Source organism: Eubalaena glacialis, chromosome 3 (assembly GCF_028564815.1).
Source record: "Eubalaena glacialis isolate mEubGla1 chromosome 3, mEubGla1.1.hap2.+ XY, whole genome shotgun sequence".
Classification (NCBI taxonomy): domain Eukaryota; kingdom Metazoa; phylum Chordata; class Mammalia; order Artiodactyla; family Balaenidae; genus Eubalaena; species Eubalaena glacialis.
Window position 1 is genome coordinate 82,767,296 of NC_083718.1, and position 27,529 is coordinate 82,794,824.

General features: G+C 43.4%; 1 protein-coding gene across 1 annotated transcript; it reads left to right on the top strand.

The window, feature by feature from the left end:
• The first annotated feature begins 285 nt into the window (after window positions 1-285).
• Window positions 286-27,529, top strand: LOC133087060 (uncharacterized). Its single transcript, XM_061183822.1, has 5 exons — window positions 286-453; window positions 7,566-7,630; window positions 25,984-26,090; window positions 26,649-26,806; window positions 27,277-27,529. Exons 1-5 carry the CDS (start codon window positions 286-288, stop codon window positions 27,415-27,417), a joined length of 639 nt encoding a protein of 212 aa, XP_061039805.1. The 3' UTR covers window positions 27,418-27,529.

Here is a 27,529-nt window from a genome sequence, read left to right on the forward strand (position 1 = left end):
TTTAGGGAATATAATGGGTGAATGCACAAAAGGAGAGAGCAACCTGATTCTGCCTCTCAGTTATCCACATTGATGGTGGTGGTGGTGGTATGTATGTGTGTGTGTGTGTGTGTGTATCTGAGTGTGGGTGAGGGGCAACATATCCCAGTGCCTTTCTCTCTCCATGAAAATGCGTTGTTAGACTTGCTGTTAATGGATCCTTTGGGGGAGGTTTACCATTATTAATTGTTTGCCTTTAGTTGAAAGTCCAATGAGTCTGCTTTCTCTGAGTCCTCTCAGAGGACCATGCAGAAGGTAGCCCAGAGTGCCCTTTGGAGTTTCACCATAAGTGATGGGCCACTGGTTGTGAAGAATTGCATTGACCTGGAGCTATTAAATGGTTGGTACCTGGGCTCATGGCTGGACATGGGAGGTGGCCCAGCTGACACTGGCCACCTGGAGAATGAGGTGGAGGTGAGGGAGGCCATCCTTGGAAGGTCCATGGAGTAGGCAGGCTTGCAGATGGTAATTTACAAGCAAGGCTGTGCCATTACAGGACCTACTGGGCAGAATCAGACAGGGCTTGTAGCACAGAGCAAGATGTTTTGGTTTCCTGTTTCCCCAGCTACAAAAGAAGAACAAGGCGGTGGGAAGTTGAGAAATAAGTGGTTTAGCAGGAAGCCTCATGCAATGTTTGAGCCCACAAAGTAGACCTTGGCTCACCAATTGCAGCAGATCTGGCCACTGAGACTTCTGGGGCCTTAGAGTATGACCTGTCTGAAATCCCACTTCTCCACCCAAGACTCCTGACTTCAGCCAAGCATCTCACAGTTGTGACAAAAGTCTTAAAGAGCATGGGGAGTATCTGGAATTGGGCAACTGGTGTCTAGCAGCTGAACACAGAGCTTATTCCAGTGGAAAAGACTTCCCCGGACATCCCTCCACTTGGGAGCCAGAATGATTCTGGTCGGGTCCAGATACCAGCCTACCTTCTGGCCTCCTGACCTAGGGAATTCATCCTAATTTCATATGGGCTGAGAAGGGGAGGGAAAGCTGCTAACACTTACTGGGCTCCTTCTAGTTGTTGGTGTGAAAGGAAAAAAATCATCTCAAACCTAGAGAAAGACAAACTGGTGATTGCTTAAGTCTTTGATCTCATGCTAGAGTCTGCCTGAATGGAAGCAAGTCCTTGCTACTTGTTAACCTTCTATCGTCTGGCACTCTTGGGGAATGTAACATGGTCGGCACAGTATATTTGATTAACAAGTCACAGTGGATAAAGAAGTAGGCAGTTTATATCTGCTTGATGGGGTAATATGATTTTATAGCCTGGTAGAGATGTTAAACCCCTGTTTTAATTTTTATCACCCTATTGAAAGTTAAAAGAGTCATATTTAAATTAAGAATCTTACTTAGGCATTCCTTTCCTGAATGTCTTTATGTATTCTCAAATATTCTTCAAACCAGCTTTAAAAACCTTCTTTGCTGATTCTCTCATTAATGAATTCAAACAAGAATTTTGACATGGGCCTACTATATTTGTTGATAATTTTGCTTTTAAGCAGTAGACTTTGTGATAGCTTATCCTGTAACAACCTTATAAGACACGTAATTACTATTTCCATTTTGCATATGAGGAGATTCCGAGAAGTTAAGAAACTTGACCAAATTATTAATCTGGCAAATGTCAGAGCTAGGATTAGATCCGTGGTTGTCTCCAGGTGAGAAACCCTGGTTCAGACATGAAAGCGCTTTCTTTTAGCTGATTTCCATCCTGTGAGTGCAGAGGGCCCGCCCTTCCTCTGCCGGCCTTTCTGGTCTCTGTGAGGACCAGAAGGGTGAGGACCCCCTGCAGGGTCTCTGCCTTCCAGGGGTGAAGAGCAGGGTCAGCAGGTGCCAGAATGAACTTCTCTCTTGGGCTTCTTTCTTCTGCCCAGGACCTCACCCTGCCTTGGGGCTGAATTACTGTGGTTTTCTTTTTTTTTTTCGGGTATGAGCAATCCTCCAGACAATGACTGCAGAACAGAGGATTGACATTTTGAGGTCTGTAAGCTCTTAGGGTTTGTGCCTCCTTCTGGGTTGGGGAGCTTCCTTCCAGTCTTAGGAGTGGTGGAAATTCCCATGTGAATAATTCTCAGTTGCAAAATCACGGTCTGAACTGGCTGCTAAGATCAGGGCATAGACATTTATGATCTGTACCCATTCAAATGATCTGTAACCATTCCTCTTTCTTTGGACAGAAACCTCCTCTTCTTCCTCCTGAATAGGCCTCATTAGCAGCAGAATGCATGGAACTATCTTGCAGCCAAAGCCAGAGGCTCTTCATCAACCTAGCCCAGCAAGGGCTCCATCCAGTTCAGCTTGCTCAGCATCTTGTTTTGCTATGGCACATTTTTTCCCCCTTGTGCTTTCTAGAGCAAAATATCTAACCCAGATAGGATGTTCTGGATTTCTTTCCTGCTTTGGTCCTAGAACCCTCCATGATAATGTGTATCTATTAAGACCCAATCATAAATGTCATACTTAATGGAGAAATTTATCTTTTTTTTTTGAAGTATAGTTGATTTACAATGTTGTGTTAGTTTCAGGTGTATAGCACAGTGATCAGTTATACATACATATATATATCGATTCTTTTTCAGATTCCTTTCCCCCATAGGTTATCACAAAATATTGAGCATAGTTCCCTGTTCTATACACTAGGCCCTCGTTGATCATCTACTCCATATGTAGTAGTGTGTATATGTTAATCCCAAACCTCCAACTTATCCCTCTCCACCATTTCCACTTTGGTAAACCAAAAGTTTGTTTTCTGTCTGTGGGTCTGTTTCTGTTTTATAAATAAATTCATTTGTATCATTTTTTCTTTAGATTCCACATATAAACAGTATCATATGACATTTGTCTTTGTCTGGCTCACTTCACTTAGTATGATCATCTTTCGGTCCCTCCATGTTGATGCAAATGGTACTATTTCATTCTTTTTTATGGCTGAGTGATATTCCATCATATATATGTACCACATCTTTTTTTTTAAATTTTTTGAATATATATATATATTTTAAACATCTTTATTGGAGTATAATTGCTTTACAATGGTGTGTTACTTTCTGCATTAAAACAAAGTGAATCAGTTATACATCTACAAATATCCCCATATCTCTTCCCTTTTGAATCTCCTTCCCTCCCACCCTCCCTATCCCACCCCTCTAGGTGGTCACAAAGCACCAAGCTGATCTCCCTGTGCTATGCAGCTGCTTCCCACTAGCTATCTATTTTACGTTTGGTAGTGTATATATGTCCATGCCACTCTTGCACTTTGTCCCAGCTTACCCTTCCCCCTCCCCGTATACTCAAGTCCATTCTCTAGTAGGTCTGCACCTTTATTCCCGTCTTGCCCCTAGGTTCCTCTGACCAATTATTATTATTTTTTTTAAGATTCCATATATATGTGTTAGTATACGGTATTTGTTTTTCTCTTTCTGACTTACTTCACTCTGTATGACAGACTCTAGGTGCATCCACCTCACTACAAATAACTCAGTTTCGTTCCTTTTTATGGCTGAGTAATATTCCATTGTATATGTGTGCCACATCTTCTTTATCCATTCATCTGTTGATGGACACGTAGGTTGCTTCCATGTCCTGACTATTGCAAATAGAGCTGCAATGAACATTTTGGTACATGACTCTTTTTGAATTATGGTTTTCTCAGGGTATATGTCCCGTAGTGGGATTGCTGGGTCGTGTGGTAGTTCTATTTTCAGTTTTTTAAGGAACCTCCATACTGTTCTCCATAGTGGCTGTATCAATTTACATTCCCACCAGCAGTGCAAGAGGGTTCCCTTTTCTCCACACCCTCTCCAGCATTTATTGTTTGTAGAGTTTTTGATGATGGCCATTCTGACTGGTGTGAGATGATATCTCATTGTAGTTTTGATTTGCATTTCTCTAATGATTAATGATGTTGAGCACCCTTTCATGTGTTTGTTGGCAATCTGTATATCTTCTTTGGAGAAATGTCTATTTAGGTCTTCTGCCCATTTTTGGATTGGGTTGTTTGTTTTTTGTTATTGAGCTGCATGAGCTGCTTGTAAATATTGGAGATTAATCCTTTGTCAGTTGCTTCATTTGCAAATATTTTCTCCCGTTCTGAGGGTTGTCTTTTCAACCTTCCAAAACTATGTTGAATAATAGTGGTGAGAGTGGGCAAGCTTGTCTTGTTCCTGATCTTAGTGGAAATGGTTTCAGTGTTTCACCATTGAGGGTGATGTTGTCTGTGGGTTTGTCATATATGGCGTTTATTATGTTGAGGTAAGTTCCCTCTATGCCTACTTTCTGGAGGGTTTTTAATCATAAATGGGTGTTGAATTTTGTCGAAAGCTTTCTCTGCATCTATTGAGATGATCGTATGGTTTTTCTCCTTCAATTTGTTGATATGGTGTATCACGTTGATTGATTTGCATATATTGAAGAATCCTTGCATTCCTGGGATAAACGCCACTTGATCATAGTGTATGATCTTTTTAATGTGCTGTTGGATTCTGTTTGCTAGTATTTTGTTGAGGATTTTTGCATGTATGTTCATCAGTGATATTGGCCCGTAGTTTTCTTTTTTTGTGACATCTTTGTCTGGTTTTGATATCAGAGTGATGGTGGCCTCGTAGAATGAGTTTGGGAGTGTTTCTCCCTCTGCTATATTTTGGAAGCGTTTGAGAAAGATAGGTGTTAGCTCTTCTCTAAATGTTTGATAGAATTCGCCTGTGAACCCATCTGGTCCTGGGCTTTTGTTTGTTGGAAGGTTTTTAATCACAGTTTCAATTTCAGTGCTTGTGATTGGTCTGTTCATATTTTCTATTTCTTCCTGGTTCAGTCTCGGAACGTTGTGCATTTCTAAGAATTTGTCCATTTCTTCCAGGTTGTCCATTCTATTGGCATATAGTGGCTTGTAGTAATCGCTCATGATCTTTTGTATTTCTGCAGTGTCAGTTGTTACTTCTCTTTTTCCATTTCTAATTCTATTGATTTGAGTCTTCTTCCTTTTTTTTCTTGATAAGTCTGGCTAATGGTTTATCAATTTTGTTTATCTTCTCAAAAAACCAGCTTTTAGTTTTATTGATCTTTGCTATTGTTTCCTTCATTTCTTTTTCATTTATTTCTGATCTGATCTTTATGATTTCTTTCCTTCTGCTACCTTTGGGGTTTTTTTGTTCTTCTTTCTCGAATTGCTTTAGGTGTAAGGTTAGGTTGTTTATTTGAGATGTTTCTTGTTTCTTAAGGTAGGATTGTATTGGTATAAACTTCCCTCTTAGAACTGCTTTTGCTGCATTCCATAGGATTTGGGTCATTGTGTTTTCATTGTCATTTGTTTCTAGGTATTTTTTGATTTCTTCTTTGATTTCTTCAGTGATCTCTTGGTTATTAAGTAGTGTGTTGTTTAGCCTCCATGTGTTTGTATTTCTTACAGATTTTTTCCTATAATTGATATCTCTTCTCATAGTGTTGTGGTCACAAAAGATACTTGATACAATTTCAATTTTCTTAAATTCACCAAGGCTTGATTTGTGACCCAAGATATGATCTATCTTGGAGAATGTTCCATGAGCACTTGAGAAAAATGTGTATTCTGTTGTTTTTGGATGGAATGTCCTATAAATATCAATTAAGTCCATCTTGTTTAATGTATCATTTAAAGCTTGTGTTTTCTTATTTATTTTCATTTTGGATGATCTGTCCATTGGTGAAAGTGGGGTGTTAACATCCCCTACTATGATTGTGTTACTGTCAATTTCCCCTTTTATGGCTGTTAGTATTTGCCTTATGTATTGAGGTGCTCCTATGTTGGGTGCATAAATATTTACAATTGTTATATCTTCTTCTTGGATTGATCCCTTGATCATTATGTAGTGTCCTTCTTTGTCTCTTTAATAGTCTTTGTTTTAAAGTCTATTTTGTCTGGTATGAGAATTGCTACACCAGGTTTCTTTTGATTTCCATTTGTATGGAATATCTTTTTCCATCCCCTCACTTTCAGTCTGTATGTGTCCCTAGGTCTGAAGTGGGTCTCTTGTAGACAGCATATATACCGGTCTTGTTTTTGTATCCATTCAGCCAGTCTATGTCTTCTGGTTGGAGAATTTAATCCATTTACATTTAACGTAATTATCGATATGTATGTTCCTATTACCATTTTCTTAATTGTTTTGGGTTTATTATTGTAGGTCTTTTCCTTCTCTTGTGTTTCCTGCCTAGAGAAGTTCCTTTAGCATTTGTTGTAAAGCTGGTTTAGTGGTGCTGAATTCTCTTAGCTGTTGCTTGTCTGTAAAGCTTTTAATTTCTCCATCAAATCTGAATGAGATCCTTGCTGGGTAGAGTAATCTTGGTTGTAGGTTTTTCTCCTTCATCACTTTAAATATGTCCTGCCAGTCACTTCTGGCTTGCAGAGTTTCTGCTGAAAGATCAGCTGTTAACCTTATGGGGATTCCCTTGTGTGTTATTTGTTGTTTTTCCCTTGCTGCTTTTAATATGTTTTCTTTGTATTTAATTTTTGATAGTTTGATTAATATGTGTCTTTTCATGTTTCTCCTTGGATTTATCCTGTATGGGACTCTCTGTGCTTCCTGGACTTGATTAACTTTTCCTTTCCCATATTAGGGAAGTTTTCAACTATAATCTTTTCAAATATTTTCTCATTCTGTTTCTTTTTCTCTTCTTCTTCTGGGACCCCTATAATTCGAATGTTGGTGCGTTTAATGTTGTCCCAGAGGTCTCTGAGACTGTCCTCAATTCTTTCATTCTTTTTTCTTTATTCTGTTCTGCAGTAGTTATTTCCACTATTTTATCTTCCAGGTCACTTATCCGTTCTTCTGCCTCAGTTATTCTGCTATTGATCCCTTCTAGAGAATTTTTAAATTCATTTATTGTGCTGTTCATCACTGTTTGTTTTCTCTTTAGTTCTTTTAGGTCCTTGTTAAACATTTCTTGTATATTCTCCTGACTATTTCCAAGGTTTTGGATCATCTTTACTATCATTATTCTGAATTCTTTTTCAGGTAGACTGCCTATTTCCTCTTCATTTGTTAGGTCTGGTGGGTTTTTGCCTTGCTCCTTCATCTGCTGTGTGTTTCTCTGTCTTCTCATTTTGCCTAACTTACTGTGTTTGGGGTCTCCTTTTCTCAGGCTGCAAATACATAGTTTCCATTGTTTTTGGTGTCTGTCCCCAGTGGCTAAGCTTGGTTCAGTGGTTTGTGTAGGCTTCCTGGTGGAGGGGACTAGTGCCTGTGTTGTGGTGCATGAAGCTGGATCTTGTCTTTCTGTTGGGCACGTCCACGTGTGGTGGTGTGTTTTGTGGTGTCTGTGGCCTTATTATGATTTTAGGCAGCCTCTGTGCTAATGGATGGGGTTGTTTTCCTGTCTTGTTAGTTGTTTGGCATAGGGTGTCCTGCACCGTGGCTTGCTGGTCGTTGAGTGGAGCTGGGTCTTGGCGTTAAGATGGAGATCTCTGGGACATTTTCACCGTTTGATATTATGTGGAGCTGGGAGGTCTCTTGTGGACCAGTGTCCTGAACTTGGCTCTCTCACCTCAGTGGCAGAGCCCTGACGCTCAGCTGGAGCACCGAGAGCCTGTCTTCCACACGGCTCAGAATACAAGGTAGAGAAAAAAGAAAGAAAGAAAGAAGAAGATAAAATAAAATAAAATAAAGTATAATAAAATAAAGTGATATAAAAAATAAAAAATAATTTTTAATAAAAAAAATTTTTTTAAGTAAAAAAAAAAAGAAAAGAAAAACCAAAAAAATGGACAGATAGAACCCTAGGACAAATAGTAAAAGCAAAGCTATACAGAAAAAAATCACACACAGAAGCATACACATACACACTCACAAAAAGAGAAAAAGGGCAAAAAAAAATATATCGTTGTTCCCAAAGTCCACCTCCTCAATTTGGGATGATCCGTTGTCTATTCAGGTATTCCACAGATGCAGGGTACATAAAGTTGACTGTGGAGATGTAATCCGCTGTTCCTGAGTCTGCTGGGAGAAATTTCCCTTTCTCTTCTTTGTTCGTACAGCTCCCGGGGTTCAGCTTTGGATTTGGACCCGCCTCTGTGTGTAGGTCGCCTGAGGGCGTCTGTTCTTCGCTCAGACAGGACGGGGTTAAAGGATCAGTTGATTCGGGGACTCTGGCTCACTCAGGCCGGAGGGAGGGAGGGGTACGGATGCGGGGCGAGCCTGCGGCGGCAGAGGCCGGCGTGACGTTGCAGCAGCCTGAGGTGCGCCGTGCGTTCTCCCGGGGAAGTTGTCCCTGGATCACGGGACCCTGGCCGTGGCGGGCTGCACTGGCTCCCGGGAGGGGCGGTGTGGAGAGTGACCTGTGCTCGCACACAGGCTTTTTGGTGGCGGCAGCAGCAGCAGCCTTAGCGTCTCATGCCCGTCTCTGGGGTCCGCGCTGATAGCCGCGGCTCGCGCCCATCTCTGGAGCTCGTCCAGGCGGCACTCTGAATCCCCTCTCCTTGCGCACCGAGAAACAAAGAGGCAAGAAAAAGTCTCTTGCCTCTTTGGCAGCTGCAGACTTTTTCCCGGACTCCCTCCCGGCTAGCTGTGGTGCACTAACCCCTTCAGGCTGTGTTCACACCGCCAACCCCAGTCCTCTCCCTGCGATCCGACCGAAGCCTGAGCCTCAGCTCCCAGCCCTGCCCGCCCCGGCGGGTGAGCAGACAAGCCTCTCGGGCTGGTGAGTGCTGGTCGGAACCGATCCTCTGTGCGGGAACCTCTCCGCTTTGCCCTCTGCACCCCTGTGGCTGCGCTCTCCTCCATGTCCCCGAAGCTTCCCCCCTCCGCCACCCGCAGTCTCCGCCCGCGAAGGGGCTTCCTAGTGTGTGGAAACCTTTCCTCCTTCACAGCTCCCTCCCACTGGTGCAGGTCCCATCCCTATTCTTTTGTCTCTGTTTTTTCTTTTTTCTTTTTTGCCCTACCCAGGTACGTGGGGGAGTTTCTTGCCTTTTGGGAGGTCTGAGGTGTTCTGCCAGCGTTCAGTAGGTGTTCTGTAGGAGTTGTTCCACATGTAGACGTATTTCTGATGTATTTGTGGGGAGGAAGGTGATCTCCGTGTCTTACTCTTCCGCCATGTTGAAGCTCCTCCGCCCCACATCTTCTTTATCCATTCATCTGTTGATGGACATTTAGGTTGATTCCAGACATTCATCTTTAATGAAAGGAAGAACACAATGATGACTCCATTACCACTTCTATTTAATATTTGTATTGGAGGCCCTAGCCAGTGTTATAAGACAAGGAAAACTAAATGAGAAGTAATGGGAGATCTGGAGGCATTGACCATGTGAAGTAAACTAATACCCTGCAGGGCACTCTTGTTTCTGCATTTCATTGCCTCCCTTATTTCTTCTTCTGGATAACTGCTACTATTTTTTCAGGAATGTGTCCATCCAAGTTGAACTTAGTTCTTCCCCTGAGGCTATTAATGTCATTACTGGAAAACATTACTGGTAACATTACTGACTTGTTGGTGTTTCTTAGTTTCCTCTGTAGGATGAATGGTCTTTTCCATAGCCTGCTTCTGGAACACCCAGGCTTGGAGCAGAATAGAGGGTGTCATACTCTAGCACTCTGGAGACATCAGATACTGAGAGTCCCCTCCTCTAGGAAACAGTTCAGAAATTTGGAAATTTACAGTCTGAGGTAGGGACCTCAAAAAGTCATTTCTGATGCACTCCTTTTCTATTATCTATTCTGGGTCTCACAGAGAATTACCTTTTCACTAATTTCAAAAAATGCTTTATTTATTTGCCTTCTTTTTACTCCAGAATGTTCTGCCAACCACTTTGTACTGTCCAAGGGTTTAGAGGTATCCTGTAGGAATCCTTCAAACTCAGCCCATCCCAGCACTGACATTTGATAGTCAACATCACATCCGTCCCCATAAACCAAACTTTCGACACAATTATAGCTACTGTCTCATAAAGCAGCTGGCTCCAATTCCAGGGAAATCAATTGATCCACGAGGCAGACGGGAGTCTTCCAAGGAACCCCCAAATGCAATAGGTATGATTTGATCAATTACAGTCACGTGTTTTTTATTTTCCCAGTTAGCTGTTCAGGCTTCCACATCCCCTATTAAGAGGAAGCCTGGTATCTCCTTCTTGAGGCTAGGGCTCACTCAGGCCAGTGGGGGTCTGGGGATCAATTCTGCTCTCATGAACAGCAGCAGTCTCTTTTGTGGTTGCTTCTATTTGCTATAGGAGCTGATGTTGAAGGCCAGTCTGCACAATGCCATAGATGATGCTTCTCTAGCAAGCTGCTGGGATGCCCTCTATAAAGGCCAGACTCTGTGGTGCTCTGTGCTGGGAAACAAGTTCTGTTCTTTTTACTTCCTACTCTGATGCCCAGGCATTGTCACCCAAAGCACACAGGAAGGCTGGGTTTGGAAGAATTTCCATCACTCTTATTATTTCTGGGTCTCCTTTGTCACTGGCATGGTCTCCCCATTTCCTCGTGGTAACTTGACTTCAGGAAACTTTTCCTGCCTATGGATCTGGATGGCGCCAATACATTTCTCCTGCCTCACATCTCCAGGAGATTTCTCTTCCCCAGATCAGCCAGCAGTGATGCTGACTAACTGCATACCGGGGCTCAGAGGGCAGGCAACTCAATACCACTGCCCCACAGAGCAAAACAGAACTGCTTCAAGATAGCTCTCTGCATTCCCTATTCTGAAAACAGGCAAACAGCTCCTGTTTCAGGCTTTAATCCATCTGGATTTGGACACTAGTGGCTGATCAATCACTCATGCCATTCTCACCTGCAGGGTGGTGGACTTCTCCAGTTCTGAGGCTCCCCAGGCTGGGAAGGGGTGGCTCTCACTCCCTGCCAAGGAAACCCTTTCTCCTTCCTCTCTTGTTCTCTGCGGTGGGGTGCAGCTGGGGGAGCAGAGATCTCTACTGACATTCTTTTGGATGGCCGCCTTTCCCTGACCTGAGTTTTTACCACCTTCCTCTAGTGTTTCTTCCCCGGGGGAAGGAAGAGACCCTCGTATTAACTGAGCTGAATCCTGTGGGGTGGGGAGCTCCTCAGGAGCCATCTCCTGTGTACGTTACCTTAGCCTCTGGAATGCTATAGACAGACTCACCGAGTGGGGTTAGGTCACCAGAAAATGGGCATCTTTCCCACAGGTAGGTGAGAGGATGGCCATTTTCATTTTTTCAAGGCCTTTAGAGCTTGTCTCGGAAATAGCCCCTTCCCAGACCTTCAGAGCTTTAGAAGTTCACATTGACTGATGCCATGAGTGGAACTCAAAAGTCCCAGCCAGGTGCCTTGGCCTGCATGGGGCCCTTAGCTGCTTTCTCAAATGAGATGTGTCTGTCTCTCTTTTCCCTCTTGCTATGGACCACAGCCTACTCCCCTCCCCTGCCTTCTGGAACTAGCCTCAGGGACACCAGTCAAGCTGGAGGCCCACAGCACAGAGACCTTTGTGATGGGTGCCCCCCATCCCCATGACTCAGCCTGGTCGAGTCTGCCTGGTGAACCCTTGGGCCCTGGCGCCTTCTCCAGCAGCTTCTGGAGCACAGGATCTAGCAACATCAGTCGCCTTCCCAGATTTCTAGGAAATCCCACTGGGGCCACATAATTCATCACAGCTGCAAGTACACATTGTGTGGCCTCTGCTTCTCCACCACAGTGGCAGAGGCTTTCTCTATGTGAAGCCCATATGGATCTTGAAGCGTTTCATGACCTCCTTCATCTCTCTTTTTCTCTTACAATTTTCAGCCAGGTTCCCAGTCCTGTTTGGAATGATGCTCCCCTGAGGCTGTAATGTCAACTCCCATCAACCACACTCCCTCTTGGTACCTGACTGGCTCCACCAACTGCCCTGGGGTTGGGTCAGAGCCTTGGGGCGGCCTCATTCCCAGAACCCTCTGATCCAAGCACTGTGGGCCAGCCCTCTTCCCGGAAGAGCCTCAGTGTCTTAAGAAATTTAGTCTGAGGTAGAGAAGCTAATAAATCATTCCTTTTTTTTTTTCCCCCCCCTAAGGGGAAGTATTTGCCTTATTTAAAATTACTGATTTTTTTTGTAGTAACAAATTATTCTTTTTTTTATTAAAAGGCTTTTTATTTTATTTAAATTTTTAAAAAATTTAATTGAGGTATAGTTGATTTACAATGTCGTGTTAATTTCTGCTGTACAACAAATGGATTCACTTACAGATATATATACACATTCTTCTTTATATTCTTTTCCACTATGGTTTATCTCACGATATTGAGTATAGTTCCCTGTGCTATACAGTGGGACCTTGTTGTTTATCCCTTCTTTGTGTAATAGTTTGCATCTGCTAATCCCAAGCTCCCAGTCCATCCCTTCCCCACTCTCCTCCCCCTTGGCAACCCCACAAGTCTGTTCTCTATGTCTGTGAGTCTGTTTCTGTTTTGTAGGTAGGTTCATTTGTCTCACATTTTCTTTCTTTCTTTTCCCCCCACATCTTTATTGGAGTATAAATGCTTTACAATGTTGTGCTAGTTTCTGCAGTACAACAAAGTGAATCAGCTATATGTATACATATATCTCCATATCCCCTCCCTCTTGAGCCTCCCTCCCACCCTCCCTATCCCATCCCTCTAGGTCGTCACAAAGTACCAAGCTGATCTCCCTGTGCTATGTAGCACCTTCCCACTAGCCATCCATTTTATATTTGGTAGTGTATATACGTCAATGTTACTCTTTCACTTCATCCCAGCTTCCCCTTCCCCCCCATGCCCTCAATTCTGTTCTCTACCTCTGCGTCTTTATTCCTGCCCTGCCACTAGGTTCATCAGTATCGCTTTTTAAAATTCCATATATATGCGTTAGCATACGGTATTTGTTTTTCTCTTTCTGACTTACTTCGCTCTGTATGACAGATTCTAGGTCCATCCACCTCACTACAAATAACTCAATTTCGTTCCCTTTTATGGCTGAGTAATATTCCATTGTATATATGTGCCACATCTTCTTAATCCAATCATCTGTTGATGGACATTTAGGTTGCTTCCATGTCCTGGCTATTGTAAATAGTGCTGCAATGAACATTGTGGTACATGTCTCTCTCTCTTTTTTTAAAAAATTTATTATTTATTTATTATTTTTATTTTTGGCTGTGTTGGGTCTTTGTTTCTGTGCGAGGGCTTTCTCTAGTTGCGGCAAGCGGGGGCCACTCTTCATTGTGATGCGCGGGCCCCTCACTATCGCGGCTTCTCTTGTTGCAGAGCGCAGGCTCCAGACGCGAAGACTCAGTAGTTGTGGCTCACGGGCCCAGCTGCTCCTCGGCATGTGGCATCCTCCCAGACCAGGGCTCGAACCCATGTCCCCTGCATTGGCAAGCAGATTCTCAACCACCGCGCCACCAGGGAAGCCCTCTTTTTTGTTTCTAAAGCTGTTTTTTTTTTAAACTTTATTTTTATTTATTTATTTTTGGCTGCATTGGGTCTTCATTGCTGCGCACGGGCTTTCTCTAGTTGCGGCGAGTGGGGGCTACTCTTCGTTGCAGTGCGCAGCTTCTCATTCCGGTGGCTTCTCTTGTTGCGGAGCGTGGGCTCTAGGCACGTGGGCTTCAGTAGTTGTGGCATGTGGGCTGAGTAGTTGTGGCATGTGGGCTCTAGAGTGCAGGCTCAGTAGTTGTGGTGCACGGGCTTAGTTGCTCCGTGGCATGTGGGATCTTCCTGGACCAGGGCTCGAACCCATGTCCCCTGCATTGGCAGGCAGATTCTTAACCACTGTGCCACAGGAAAGCCCACATGTCTCTTTTTGAATTATGGTTTTCTCAGGGTATATGCCCAGTAGTGGCATTGCTGGGTCATATGGTAGTTGTATTTTTAGTTTTTTAAGGAACCTCCATACTGTTCTCCATAGTGGCTGTATCAATTTATATTCCCACCAACGGTGCAGGAGGGTTCCCGTTTCTCCACACCCTCTCCAGCATTTATTGTTTGTAGATTTTTTGATGATGGCCATCCTGACCAGTGTGAGGTGATACCTCATCGTAGTTTTGATCTGCATTTCTCTAATGATCAGTGATGTTGAGCATCTTTTCATGCATTTGTTGGCCATCTGTATGTCTACTATGGAGAAATGTCTATTTAGGTCTTCTGCCCATTTTTGCACTGGGTTGTTTGTTTTTGTGATATTGAGCTGCATGAGTTGCTTGTATATTTTGGAGATTAATCCTTTGTCAGGTGCTTCACTTGCAAATATTTTCTCCCATTCTCAGGGTTGTCTTTTTGTCTTGTTTATGGTTTCCTTTGCTGTGCAAAAGCTTTTAAGTTTCATTAGGTCCCATTTGTTTACTTTTGTTTCTATTTCCCTTACTCTAGGAGGTGGGTGGGTCAAAAAGGACCTTGCTGTGATTTATGTCATAGAGTGTTCTGCCTATGTTTTCCTCTAAGAGTTTTATAGTGTCTGGCCTTATATTTAGGTCGCTAATCCATTTTGAGTTTATTTTTGTGTATGGTGTTAGGGTGTGTTCTAATTTCATTCTTTTACAAGTAGCTGTCCATTTTTCTCAGCACCACTTATTGAAGAGGCTGTTTTTTCTCCATTGTATATTCTTACCTCCTTTATCAAAGATAAGGTGACCCTATGTGTGTGGGTTTATCTCTGGGCTTTCTATCTTGTTACATTGATCTATATTTCTGTTTTTGTGCCAGTACCATACTGTCTTGATTACTGTAGCTTTGTAGTATTGTCTGAAGTCAGGGCGTCTGATTCCTCCAGCTCCGTTTTTCTTTCTCAAGATTGCTTTGGCTATTTGGGGTCTTTTGTGCTTCCATACAAATTGTAAAATTTCTTGTTCTAGTTCTGTGAAAAATGCCATTGGTAATTTGATAGGGATTGCATTGAACCTGTAGATTGCTTTAGGTAGTATAGTCATTTTCACAATATTGATTCTTCCAATCCAAGAACATGGTTATCTCTCCATCTGTTTATGTTAACTTTGATTTCTTTCATCAGTGTTTTATAGTTTTCTGAGTAAAAGTCTTTTGCCTCCTTAGGTAGGGTTTTTTCCGAGGTATTTTATTCTTTTTGTTGTGATGGTAAATGGGATTGTTTCTTAATTTCTCTTTCTGATATTTTGCTGTTAGTGTATAAGTATGCAAGAGATTTCTATGCATTAATTTTGTATCTTGCAACTTTACCAAATTCATTGATTAGTTCTGGTAGTTTTCTGGTGGCATCTTTAGGATTTTCTCTGTACAGTATCATGTCATCTGCAAAGAGTGACAGTTTTACTTCTTCTTTTCCAATTTGTATTCCTTTTATTTCTTTTTCTTCTCTGATTGCTGTGGCTAAGACTTCCAAAACTATGTTGAATAACAGTGGTGAGAGTAGACATCCTTGTCTTGTTCCTGATCTTAGAGGAAATGCTTTCAGTTTTCACCACTGAGAATGATGTTTGCTGTGGGTTTGTTGTATATGGCTTTTATTATGTTGAGGTAGGTTTTCTCTATGCCCACTTTCTGGAGGGTTTTTATCATCAGTGGGTGTTGAATTTTGTCAAAAGCTTTTTGTGTATCTATTGAGATGATCATATGGTTTTTATTCTTTAATTTGTTAATATGGTGTATCACATTGATTGTTTTGTGTATATTGAAGAATCCTTGCATCCCTGAGATAAATCCCACTTGATCATGGTGTATGATCCTTTTAATGTGTTGTTGGATTCTGTTTGCTAGTATTTTGTTGAGGATTATTGCGTCTATGTTCATTAGTGATATTGGTCTATAATTTTCTTTTTTTGTGACATCTTTGTCTGGTTTTGATATCAGGGTGATGGTGGCCTCGTAGAATGAGTTTGGGAGTGTTCCTCCCTCTGCTATATTTTGGAAGAGTTTGAGAAGGATACATGTTAGCTCTTCTCTAAATGTTTGATAGAATTCACCTGTGAAGCCATCTGGTCCTGGACTTTTGTTTGTTGGAAGTTTTTTAATCACAGTTTCAATTTCATTACTTGTGACTTGTTTGTTCATATTTTCTATTTCTTCCTGGTTCAGTCTTGGAAGGTTGTACTTTTCCAAGAATTTGTCCATTTCTTTCAGGTTGTCCATTTTATTGGCATGTTGTTGCTTGTAGTAGTCTCTTATGATCATTTGTATTTCTGCGGTGTCAGTTGTAATCTCTCCTTTTTCATTTCTAAATTTATTGATTTGCATCCTCTCCCTTTTTTTCTTGATGAGTCTGGTTAAAGGTTTTTCAGTTTTGTTTATCTTCTCAAAGAACCAGCTTTTAGTTTTATTGATCTTTGCTATTGTTTTCTTGTTTCTATTTCATTTATTTCTGCTGTGATCTTTATGATTTCTTTCCTTATACTAATCTTGCATTTTCTTTGTTTTTCTTTTTCTAGTTGCTTTAGGTGTAAGGTTAGATTGTTTATTTGAGATTTTTCTTGTTTCTTGAGGTGAGCCTGAATTGCTATGAACTTCCCTCTTAGAACTGCTTTTGCTGCGTCCCATAGGTTTTGGATCATCGTGTTTTTGTTGTCATTTGTTTCTAGGTATTCTTTGATTTCCTCTTTGATATCTTCAGTGATCTCTTGGTTATTTAGCAGTGCACTGTTTAGCCTCCATGTATTTGTGTTTTTTACTGTTTTTTTCCTGTAATTGATTTCTAATCTCATAGTGTTGTGGTTGGAAAAGATGCTTGATACGATTTCAATTCTCTTAAATTTTCCAAGATTTGATTTGTGACCCAAAATGTGACCTATCCTAGAGAACGTTCCATGTGCATTTGAGAAGAAAGTGTATTCTTCCACTTTCAGGTGGAATGTCCTAAAAATATCAATTAAGTCTATCTGGTCTATTGTGTCATTTAAAGCTTGTGTTTCCTTATTTATTTTCTGTCTGGATGATCTGTCTATTGTTGTAATTGGGGTGTTAAAGTCCCCCACTATTATTGTGTCACTGTCGATTTCTCCTTTTATGGCTGTTAACATTTGCCTTATTTAGTGAGGTGCTCCTATGTTGGGTGCATAAATATTTACAATTGTTATGTTTTCTTCTTGGATCAATCCCTTGATCATTATATACTGTCCTTCCTTGTGTCTTGTAACAGTCTTTATTTTAAAGTCTATTTTATCTGATATGAGTATTGCTACTCCAGCTTTCTTGTGATTTCCATTTGCATGGAATATATTTTTCCACCCCCTCACTTTCAGTCTGTATGTGTCCCTAGGTCTGAAGTGAGTCTCTTGTAGACAGCATATATAAGGGTTTTGTTTTTGTATCCATTCAGCCAGTCTCTGTCTTTTGGTTGGAGCCTTTAATCCATTTACATTCAAGGTGATTATTGATATGTATCTTCTTATTACGATTTTCTTAAATGATTTGTGTTTGTTTTTGTGGGTCTTTTTCTTCTCTTGTGTTTCCCACTTAGAGAAGTTCCTTTAGCATTTGTTGTAAAGCTGGCTTGGTGGTGCTGAATTCTTGTAGCTTTTGCTTGTCTGTAAAGCTTTTGAATTCTCCATAAATCTGAATGAGCTCCTTGTTGGGTAGAGTAATCTTGGTTGCAGGTTTTTCCCTTTCATCACTTTAAATATGTCCTGCCACTACCTTCTGGCTTGTAGAGTTTCTGCTGAATGATCAGCTGTTAACCTTATGGGGATTCTCTTGTATGTTATTTGTTGCTTTTCCCTTGTTACTTTAATATTTTTCTTTGTATTTAATTTTTGATGGTCTGATTAATATGTGTCTTGGCATGTTTCTCTTTGGGCTTATCCTGTATGGGACTCTCTGTGCTTTCTGGAGTTGATTGAATATTTCTTTTCCCATGTTAGGGAAGTTTTCAACTATAATCTCTTCAAATATTTTCTCAGACCCTTTCTTTTTCTCTTCTTCTGGGACCCCTGTAATTCGAATGTTGGTGTGTTTAGTGTTGTCCCAGAGGTCTCTGAGACTGTCCTCAATTCTTTTCATTCTTTTTTCTTTATTCTGCTCCCTGGCAGTTATTTCCACCATTTTATCCTCCAGCTCAGTTATCTGTTCTTCTGCCTCAGTTATCCTGCTATTGATTCCTTCTAGAGTATTTTTAATTTCAGTTATTGTGTTGTTCATCATTGTTTGTTTGCTCCTTAGTTCTTCTAGATCCTTGTTGAATGTTTCTTGTATTTTCTCCATTCTATTTCCGAGATTTTGGATCAACTTTACTATCATTACTCTGAATTTTTTTCAGGTAGGTTGCCTATTTTGTCTTCATTTATTTGGTCTTGTAGGTTTTTACCTTGTTCCTTTGTCTGTAACATATTTTTTTGTTGTTTCATTTTTTTTTTTAATGGGTGGGGCTGTATTTCTGTCTTAATCATTGTTTGGCCTGAGGCATCCAGCACTGGAGTTTGTAAGCAGTTGGATAGAGCCGGGTCTTGGTGCTGAGATGAGGACCTCTGGGAGGCTTCACTTTGATTAATATTCCCTGGGGTCTGAGGTTCTCTGTTAGTCCAGTGGTTTGGACTCAGAGCTCCCACCACAGGAGCTTGGGCCCAACCTCTGGCCTGGGAACCAAGATCCCGCAAACTGTGTGGCATGGCAAAAAAAAAAAAAAAAAAAAAGGAGTAATACAATAACAAAGAATAAAAAACAAAATAAAAATAGGTAAAAAATATATTAGGAAAAATAAAAATATAATTGAAACAACTGCAACAAGGTAAAAATAAAACCACAACAGAAAAAAGAAAAAAAAGGGGAGGGGAACAAGCCAAAAGGAGCAGAACAATAACAAAGTATAAGGAATAAAATAAAATTAGAAAAATAAAAGATTTATTAGGAAAAATAAAAATATAAATGAATTAACAACAACGAATCAACAAGGTAAAACAGAGTCCCAATCTAAAAGAGGAAAAACGGAAAAAAAAAAAAAAGCCTTGACTATGCGGGCAGAGTTTAGGCGGGGGTGGAACTTAGGCAGGGGCGGGGTTTACGATGGGTGGGACCTGGGTGGGTGGGGGGGTGATATTTGAGCATGGGGCGGGGCCTAGGCTCAGGACCACTTAGCCAGAAAAGGCCCTGGGGGCGGGGCCTAGGCAGGTGATTTTCAAGCGTCGGGCGGGCGGGGCCTCTGCTTAGGACCTGCGGGGAACGGGAGAGGCAGCACGTGGAAAGGAGGGCCTCTGGATTGTGGAGTTCCGGAGTTTGGAGGTGAGGGCATGTGGATGGGGTTTAGGCCCAGCGTGGTTGGAGGGGGTCTCAGAGGGGGTCTCCGAGTGTATAGGTAGGGCCCTGGTGGGGGTGTAGGGGCGGGGCTTGGGCTCTGCATGGCAGCAGGGAGGCTCTGAGGGCAGAGGATTAGGCCTGGGAGCCCAATGGGCTCCCCAGGTGCCTAAGTGGACAGGGAAAGCACTGGCCCCATTCCCTTCCGTTCCTCTGTGTCCCCCCTCCCTGGGTCTCCCCCAGGGTCTCCCCTGTTCCCACTGGATCCCTAACTGTGGGTGGGTCCCGCTGGGTTTAGGAACACTCCTCCCCTCCCCCAGCCACCCGTCAGGGGTGCCAGTCCTGTAGGTCTGGCCTTTACTTTTGCTCCCCCTTCCCTCCCTCTCCTTCAGGACCTGTGAGGCTGGAGGGGGCCTTGGTGGACAGAGCATCAAGCCTGGGATCTCAGCAGACTCCCGGGGGCCCAAGTGGGCAGGGGAAACCTGGCCACACTCCCTTTTGATCCTCTGCCCTCCCAATGGTCCCCCAATTTCCCCCTTTGGATGTGGGATCTCTTCCCCTCCCCCAGCCGCCCCTCAGGGGCATCAGTCCCATCCCACCTCCACTTTTCCTCCCCCCCTCACTCCCCCCCTGGCCCCACATCCTACCCGGTCACTGGGGGTTCCTCCCATCCCCTTAGGTGTCCCTGGTCCCACACCGGTGCCTGGTAGGTGTCCTAGTTGTGCAGAGACCCAAATTCCACGTCTGCCATCTTGACTCTGCCCCCGTGTCATATTTTCGATTCCACATATAAGTGATATCATGTGACATTTGTCTTTCTCTTTCTGACTTACTTCACTTGGTATGAAAGTCTCTAGTTTCATCCATGTTGCTGCAAATGGCATTATTTCATTCTTTTTTATGACTGAGTAGTATTCCATTGTATATACATACCACATCTTCTTTATCCATTCATCTGTCCATGGACATTTAGGTTGCTTCCATGTCTTGGCTAGTAACAAATCATTCTTGAAGCACACCTGACCAGTCTGCTGGCTTGTCTGGGGGCTCTCAGAGAATTACATTTTTTAGCAAACAAAAAATTCTTTAGTTTCTTTCTTCTCTGCTTTCTGGAATATTTTGCCAATCACCTGGTTTCTGTCCAGGGGACTAAGGCCTCCTGTAGATTTGCAGATGTTTGTTGTTTTATTTTGTCTTATAATGGACATATGCTATGCGTAGTCTTTTGTATGTCTGAAAATGATATGGAATGCAGTAGTAAGGGAGGGAAAGAAAACAAACAAAAAGAAGCATCCTTTCGGAGTTCTTTAATCAGTCTCACCCCTTCGAGTGGCATCCTCAAAGGCAGCATGACTATTATTGTTCAATGACATAAATTTACAGTCCTGCAAGATGAAAAAGACCTACAGACCTGCTATACAACACAGTGACTGCGGTTAATGATGCGGTATCGTGCACGCAAATGTTTGTTAAGCGGGTAATCTCACTCTAAGTGTTCTTACCACAGAAATCAAAAACAAAACTAAAGGTACTCAAGGAAAATTTTGGAGGTGATGGATGTGCTTATGACCTCGATTGTGGTGACGGTATCATGGGTGTTTGCATATGTCCAAACTCATTAAGTTTTACGCATTAAATATGTGCAGTTTTTGTACATCAATTATGCCTCAATAAAGCTGTTAAAAAAACAGTTAATTTCACCTGAAAAAGTAAAAAGAAAGGAAACAGTGACCTTGGACAGTCTCTGCCACACCCGATTTCCTAACATAATCACAGCCTTGTCTCAACATCAGTTGTCTAATTCTTTATTTTTTTATTTTTTTGAATTTTATTTTATTTATTTTTATATACAGCAGGTTCCTATTAGTTATCCATTTTATACATATTAGTGTATATATGTCAATCCCAATCTCCCAATTCATCACACCCCCCCCCCCCCGCCCCTGCCAGTTGTCTAATTCTGAAGGGCAAATTAGTCCATGATGCTGAGTAATCTGGATGAAATTGCAAATTGAATTGTGACATGATTTGTTCAGTTCCGGATAAACACACCAATACAAGCATCTTATTTTCCTGCCATTTGCTCATGCTCCTACCTGTCCAGTTTCTCCTCTTGCGACCTCCCCATCCCTGAATTGCTCAAACACCCCAGGGGCTTTCTTAATCCGTTGCTGGGATCTGTTCTGCCTCCACAAGCCAAAGGGGCAGGGAGCTGGGGTCTCACTCACTTGTCCCCCAAAAGCAGTAGCTTCTTGTGCTTGTAAGGTGTGGTCATTGAAGCCTGGACTGTGCAGTTTTAGGGGCAAACTGCTAGCCACCAATGCAGGTGTGGTCCAGGTCCTCATCCAGGCCTCAGTGGTGCCCCATATGGGGCCTGGACCCTGCTCCTTTCTGTATATGTTGCTATGGTAACTGGGTTAACACAAAGCATGCAGGGGAGTCTGTGGTACTGAATGGAGGTCACCAGGCTAGACTTCAAAAGATTTTATTTCAGAGGCCTTGATAACCTCTTCCTACCATGGCACTTTGATCATGGTCATCATAGCCCAACTTGACAGCTTTTTCTAACTGCCAAATTTGGAGGCTGTGACGGGAAAGTGGGGGAAGGCATAGAGGGATTGCTGTCTCACTTCCTGAAAACCCTGGGATACTTTTTGAAAACTGGTCCAGTGACTAGATTTGCACCCCAGAATAACTGAGGGAGAGGTCTTCCTCCCCCCTTAGACATAAAAGATATTTGACATTCTGCTTGCCAAAACTGAGGATAAAGCTGATGATTAATTTTGTTCAAACAAGAAGAAGCAATGCCTCTCCTTTCCTGGCCTTTTTAGCTCTGTCCCTGCCTTACCAGAGAGCCCTTCCCGTCTGTGTCCTCCCCAGACTGTAAGCTCAGCGAGGTCAGTATCATGTCTGTCCTGTTCATGGCTGCTTTCCCCAGTGCCTGGCCAGCAGTGACTAGCAGATATGAAGGGCCAGGAAGTGTTTGCCAGGTGAAGAAACCCATGCTCCTCTTCTCCTCATCATTGCTCAGAGGTTAGAGTGGATCTGAGGCTCTTTTCACATCTCTGGGGATGGAATCCCTTTAGACCCAGTGCCTCCCATCCTTTAAAGCAATGTCACCCTCTTTTTCCCCTCTCTTTGCTTACCTGGGAGTTTATTTCCCTCCTGGAGAAGCATTTTTCAGAGAAGGTGCCTCTGTAAGGGTAGGGCACTCATATTTATTGTCTCTACCCAGAGCCAGGCTCTGGGCTAACTTGGAGGGTAAACCCAGCTCGGTGGGCTGCCATTCTGCCCCTTCTGGTCACCCTGCCCCATTTTATGCTCTACGTGTGCCCCTCCCCACTTCTTGATGTGACTAGCAGAGTCATTTGGTTGCCATGAGTACTTTTTGGGTAATTTAAAATTTTGGTATCATTTCAATTTGATGTAATTTAGTTTTATAACTACAAACTTATAGAAAAATTGCAAGTACAGTACAAGCAATTCCCATATACTCTTTACTCAGATTTATCAGTTTAATTCATTGTTTTTTGCATTATGAAAATTTAGTTATCTTGATATACTTTTTCGAGGTGTTTACATGATCACATTCGGTTTATTCCTCTTGAAGCTCTGTCTATCTTCTACTTTAGAGCATGTGTTTATTTCTTGTTGAGGTTATAAGAATTAGAATGAATTCACGTTTTTGCTAGTTAAAATTTTTTCTAATGTGCTAGGTTCCCCACCATTGTCAAGGTATTTTGACCAACTTTATAGAGGAAGTTGTGAAAGTAAATCTCTATCAATTTGGCTCAAAATTTACTTGAAAAGTTTGTTTCCTGTTGTGTAGTATGCTATTACTTTTTGTGCATAATGACTTCAGAGGCAGTAGTATTTTTCTTAATTAATAAACTTTATTTTTCAGGGGCAGTTTTAGGTTTACAGAAAAATTGAGCAGAAAGTCCAGCGAGTTCTCAAATACCCCCTTAGCCCTCACTCCCCCAGCTCCCCTGTTATTGACATCTTGTATTGGTGTGGTATGTTTGCTACAATCGATGAGCCAACATAAATGCATTATTGTTAACCAAAGTCCATAGTTCATGTTACTGTTTACTCTTTGCATTGTACATTCTATGGGTTTTGACAAATGTAAAATGACATGCATCTACCATTACAGTATCATCTATAGCAAACTATCAACAAAAGAGTTTCCCATACTCTTCATCCTTCTTGGCTGCCATGAGCATCAGCTTCCTACACAGTCTTGGCCTCGAGGAGTTCCTATGGATGGGGAGGTAAGACCAGCCCAAGGAATAGCCAGGAGGCCACCAGTCTCTGGAATACCCTTGGGAGCACCAAGGCCAGCAGCAGGAGGGAACATCACTTGGGCTTGGCCTTGCCCCTTGGGGCCAATCCTACCTTTTCAGTGGGGTCAGGTGGGAGAAAGGAGGAAGGTAAGGCAAGTGATATTATTCCCTGTGTCAGGAGCCTTCTGTGTGAACTCCCTTGACTTCTGGAAGGCCTTGCTGGACGGGCACAGGTGTAGGGGCTGGTGCTCAGAGGGAGAGCTGGAGTGTAGGCCCCTCCACCAGTGGACACTCCTCAAGACACAGAAGAGGCAGGTCTCTTTGTTCTGCTAGGAGACCCCCAGTATCCAGTGGCTGGGCCCCGGAGGGCTGTCTCTGGGCTCATTTTCATGCTGGCTGGGCTAAATGATCCACGTCCGTGCTGGGTGGGTAAGGGCAAAAGAAAAACCAACTTAAAGATGGCACTTTACTGTTTTCAAGCCTTTTCTCACATATTCTGTCAGCTGAGCCTCATAACAACTCTGGGAACTAAAGGAGTCCGGTGAGGTGACCACACAAATGAAGAAACAGGCTCATAGAGGTCAAACGCTTGCCCAAGGGCACAAGCTGGTCCCTGGCACCCTTCCCACTGTGGCCTGCCAGGCAGCCCTGGTTCTCCCAAGTACCCCTGTCAGTGTGGAATCCAGGTCGCTAGTCTCGGCCTGACTAGCGCCCAGCAACCCCCCACCCCCATCACGTGCGGTGAACTCTTCCTACGATTCAGGAAGGTGTCTGAACCCATTAGATTCCAAACTCTGGGAGGGCAGCCACGGAATTTGTGCTGCTCTGTCCCTGAGTCTCACACAGTGAGTTGGGGGGTGTGGGAGAGCGTGGAAGAAAGAATTTTTAAAAAAGCTAATCAAGGGCTTCCCTGGTGGCGCAGTGGTTGAGAGTCTGCCTGCCAATGCAGGGGACACGGGTTCGAGCCCTGGTCTGGGAGGATCCCAAGTGCTGTGGAGCAACTGGGCCCGTGAGCCACAACTACTTAGCCTGCGCCTCTGGAGCTTGTGCTCCGCACCAAGAGAGGCCGCGACAGTGAGAGGCCCTCGCACCACGATGAAGAGTGGCCTCCGCTCACCGCAACTAGAGAAAGCCCTCGCACAAAGATGAAGACCCAACACAGCCAAAAATAAAGAAAGAAAGAAAGAAAGAAGCTTTCATTAAAAAAAAAAAAGGCTAATCAGGAATTGATGGCATTAGGAAACAAACTGGAAGAAAAAGGTCAGGGTCTGATATAAGATTGTGGCATTTACCAAAAATTAGGTTTTTTACAAAAAGTATGAGCATGTATTATTATTATTAAAATAAATTTATTTATTTATTTATTTTATTTATGGCTGTGTTGGGTCTTCATTGCTGCATGCGGGCTTTCTCTAGTTGCGGTGAGTGGGGGCTACTCTTCGTTGCGGTGCGTGGGCTTCTCATTGCGGTGGCTTCTCTTGTTGTGGATCACGGGCCCTAGGCACACGGGCTTCAGTAGTTGTGGCACGTGGGCTCAGCAGTTGTGGCTTGTGGGCTCTAGAGCGCAGGCTCAGTAGTTGTGGCGCTCGGGCTTCGTTGCTCCACGGCATGTGGGATCTTCCTGGACCAGGGCTCGAACTCATGTCCCCTGCATTGGCAGGCGGATTCTTAACCACTGCGCCACCAGGGAAGCCCCAAGCATGTATTATTTTTGATAACAAAAATCTATTCTCATTTTAGGGAAAAATTACAAAATGGCAAAGGTTTTGAAAGCAGACAATTTTGGATTTGGCACTTAGAAAAGTTCCTTAACCTCTCCAAACTCATTTTCTTCATCTGCAAAATGGGGAAACCATTAACGCTGTTGGAGTGAGGGCTGTTTGGAGAATTAGGTGAGGGTTTGTGTAAGGCAGTGTCTGGCATGATGTGAGTGACCAATACATGGTCACTTTTAAAAACACTTAGGGAATTCCCTGGTGGTCCAGTGGTTAGGACTAGGTGCTTTCACTGCTGTGGACTGGGTTCAATCCCTGGTCGGGAAACTAAGATCCCGGAAGCTGCACTGCACGGCCAACAAACAAACAAACAAACACTTAGACTTTAGTTCAGAACATTTTTAGATTTATGGAAAAATTGAGAAAATAATATAGAGAGTTCCAATATTCCTGCACACAGTCTCCCCTATTATTAACATCTTACATAGTGTGGTACATTTGTTACAATTAATCAACTGCTCTTGACGCGTTATTATCAACTAAGTTCCATACTTTATATTCAGATTTCTTTAGTTTTAAACCAATGTCCTTTTTCTGTTCCCAGATTACATGTCTACTTTGATTGTCTTTATTATCACCATCACTTTTGTTGTATAGACACTCAGCAAATGCCTCTCCCCAGCCCTTCTCTTTCCGGGTAGGAGCCATGCCTGCAGTGAAACTTGTTCTCTTGCAATCTGAGCTGCCCGTTTTGCAGTCAGAGCCACATGTTTGAAGCTTCTCTTGAGCAACAGAGAAACATGCCCCATGGTGAATCAGAGAAGTTTCTTCACTCGAGGTCAAAGGTGACACATGCCTTATAAACACCTCCCTGGCTCAGGGCTCCTCACCAGTACTGCTGCCTCCACACTTCTGTGCATTGAGGGGTAAGTGTCCTTTCCTTGGCTGGGCCTTCAGGGGGCCACTTGGCAGGCTGTTGGAAACCACAACCCCCTGCCTGCTGGACCCGCTCTGGGCTGACTGTATTTTGGGCCCAAGGATGCCAGCTCTTGCTCTGCTAGGAAGACTCAGTCTCAGGACTTGGGGATGGCCGAGGTGGGTGGGGTGGCTGGCATCTGTAAGGGCCCTAAAGTACCAACACTTGGGGGCAAGGGAACAGCCTGGCCAACCACAGCACCCTTCCCAGGTGAGCTTGAGTGATTAACACCCTCTGAACTATAGTCCCCAGGAGACATGGAACACCGTGACAGTTAAGGCTGATTCTTTTAGACTTTAGACGGTATTCTATGTCCTTCTCCCCCCATCCTATCCGCAAATGAGAACATTCACCGTGGATCAAACACAGAGCAGAGAGAATGCAGAGCAGACCCAGGGGTAGTCATCCCTTGTCTAAACCTTTGATACAGAAAGAGAGGAGAGAGTGAAAGTGCTGTGGGGTGGGGGAGGAACTGCCCCTTGACAAGACCTCCTTTGTCTCTTTGAAGGTGAGTGTGAAGTTAGGGAGATGACGAAGCTGGAAGACCACCTGGAGGGAATCATCAACATCTTCCACCATTACTCCATTCGGGTGGGGCATTATGACACCCTCAGCAAGCGTGAGCTGATGCAGCTGATCACAAAGGAACTTCCAAATGCCCTCAAGGTACGTGATGCCCCTCTCTTGGCAATGCTGCCCAACCCCTTGCACTGAGGGCAGTGGCAAGGCCTGAAGGATGATGGTGGGACAAGGACTGGGGTGGGTTCGTCCCAGTTTGAGCTTTCAAGGATGTCTCCCCCCGCCCCCCAACCAGCTGTGGGACAGGGGCTCTGCCTCCCCTCTGAATAACTCCCACCATCACCTTAGGCTCTGCTCCTTCTTGCCTCTGTAAAGTGGAGAGAGGCAGGGCAGGGTGGGATTGGATTGCTGAGCTACACAGCATCTTCCAGGTTAAGACTTGATTTTAGGATGGCCCAAGACAGCTGCTTCTCTCTGTCTTCTGTTTTCTCACATTGGATTCTCCCACATAGTTTTGGCTAATGAGTTAGTGTTCCCAGGCCTCCCTAAGCTGAGTTCTGAGGGATTCAAGGCCTGGAAAATGGGGAGCTCACTGTCCCTGCTTTCCCTTCTCCAAGAACACCAAAGACCAACCTTCCATTGACAAAGTATTCCAAGAGCTGGATGCTGATAAAGATGGACAGGTCACCTTTGAGGAATTCATAGTCTTGGTGTCCAGGGTGCTGCAGACTGCTCATGAGGCTATCCACCAAGAGTAGAAGCTCTGATGGGCTCTTCCAGCAATGTCCCCAAGAAGACTTTCCCTCCTCCTCACCGAAGTCTGCCTTGCCTGAAGGAAGCGAGAGTTAATAAAAGTACCCTTGAACCGTT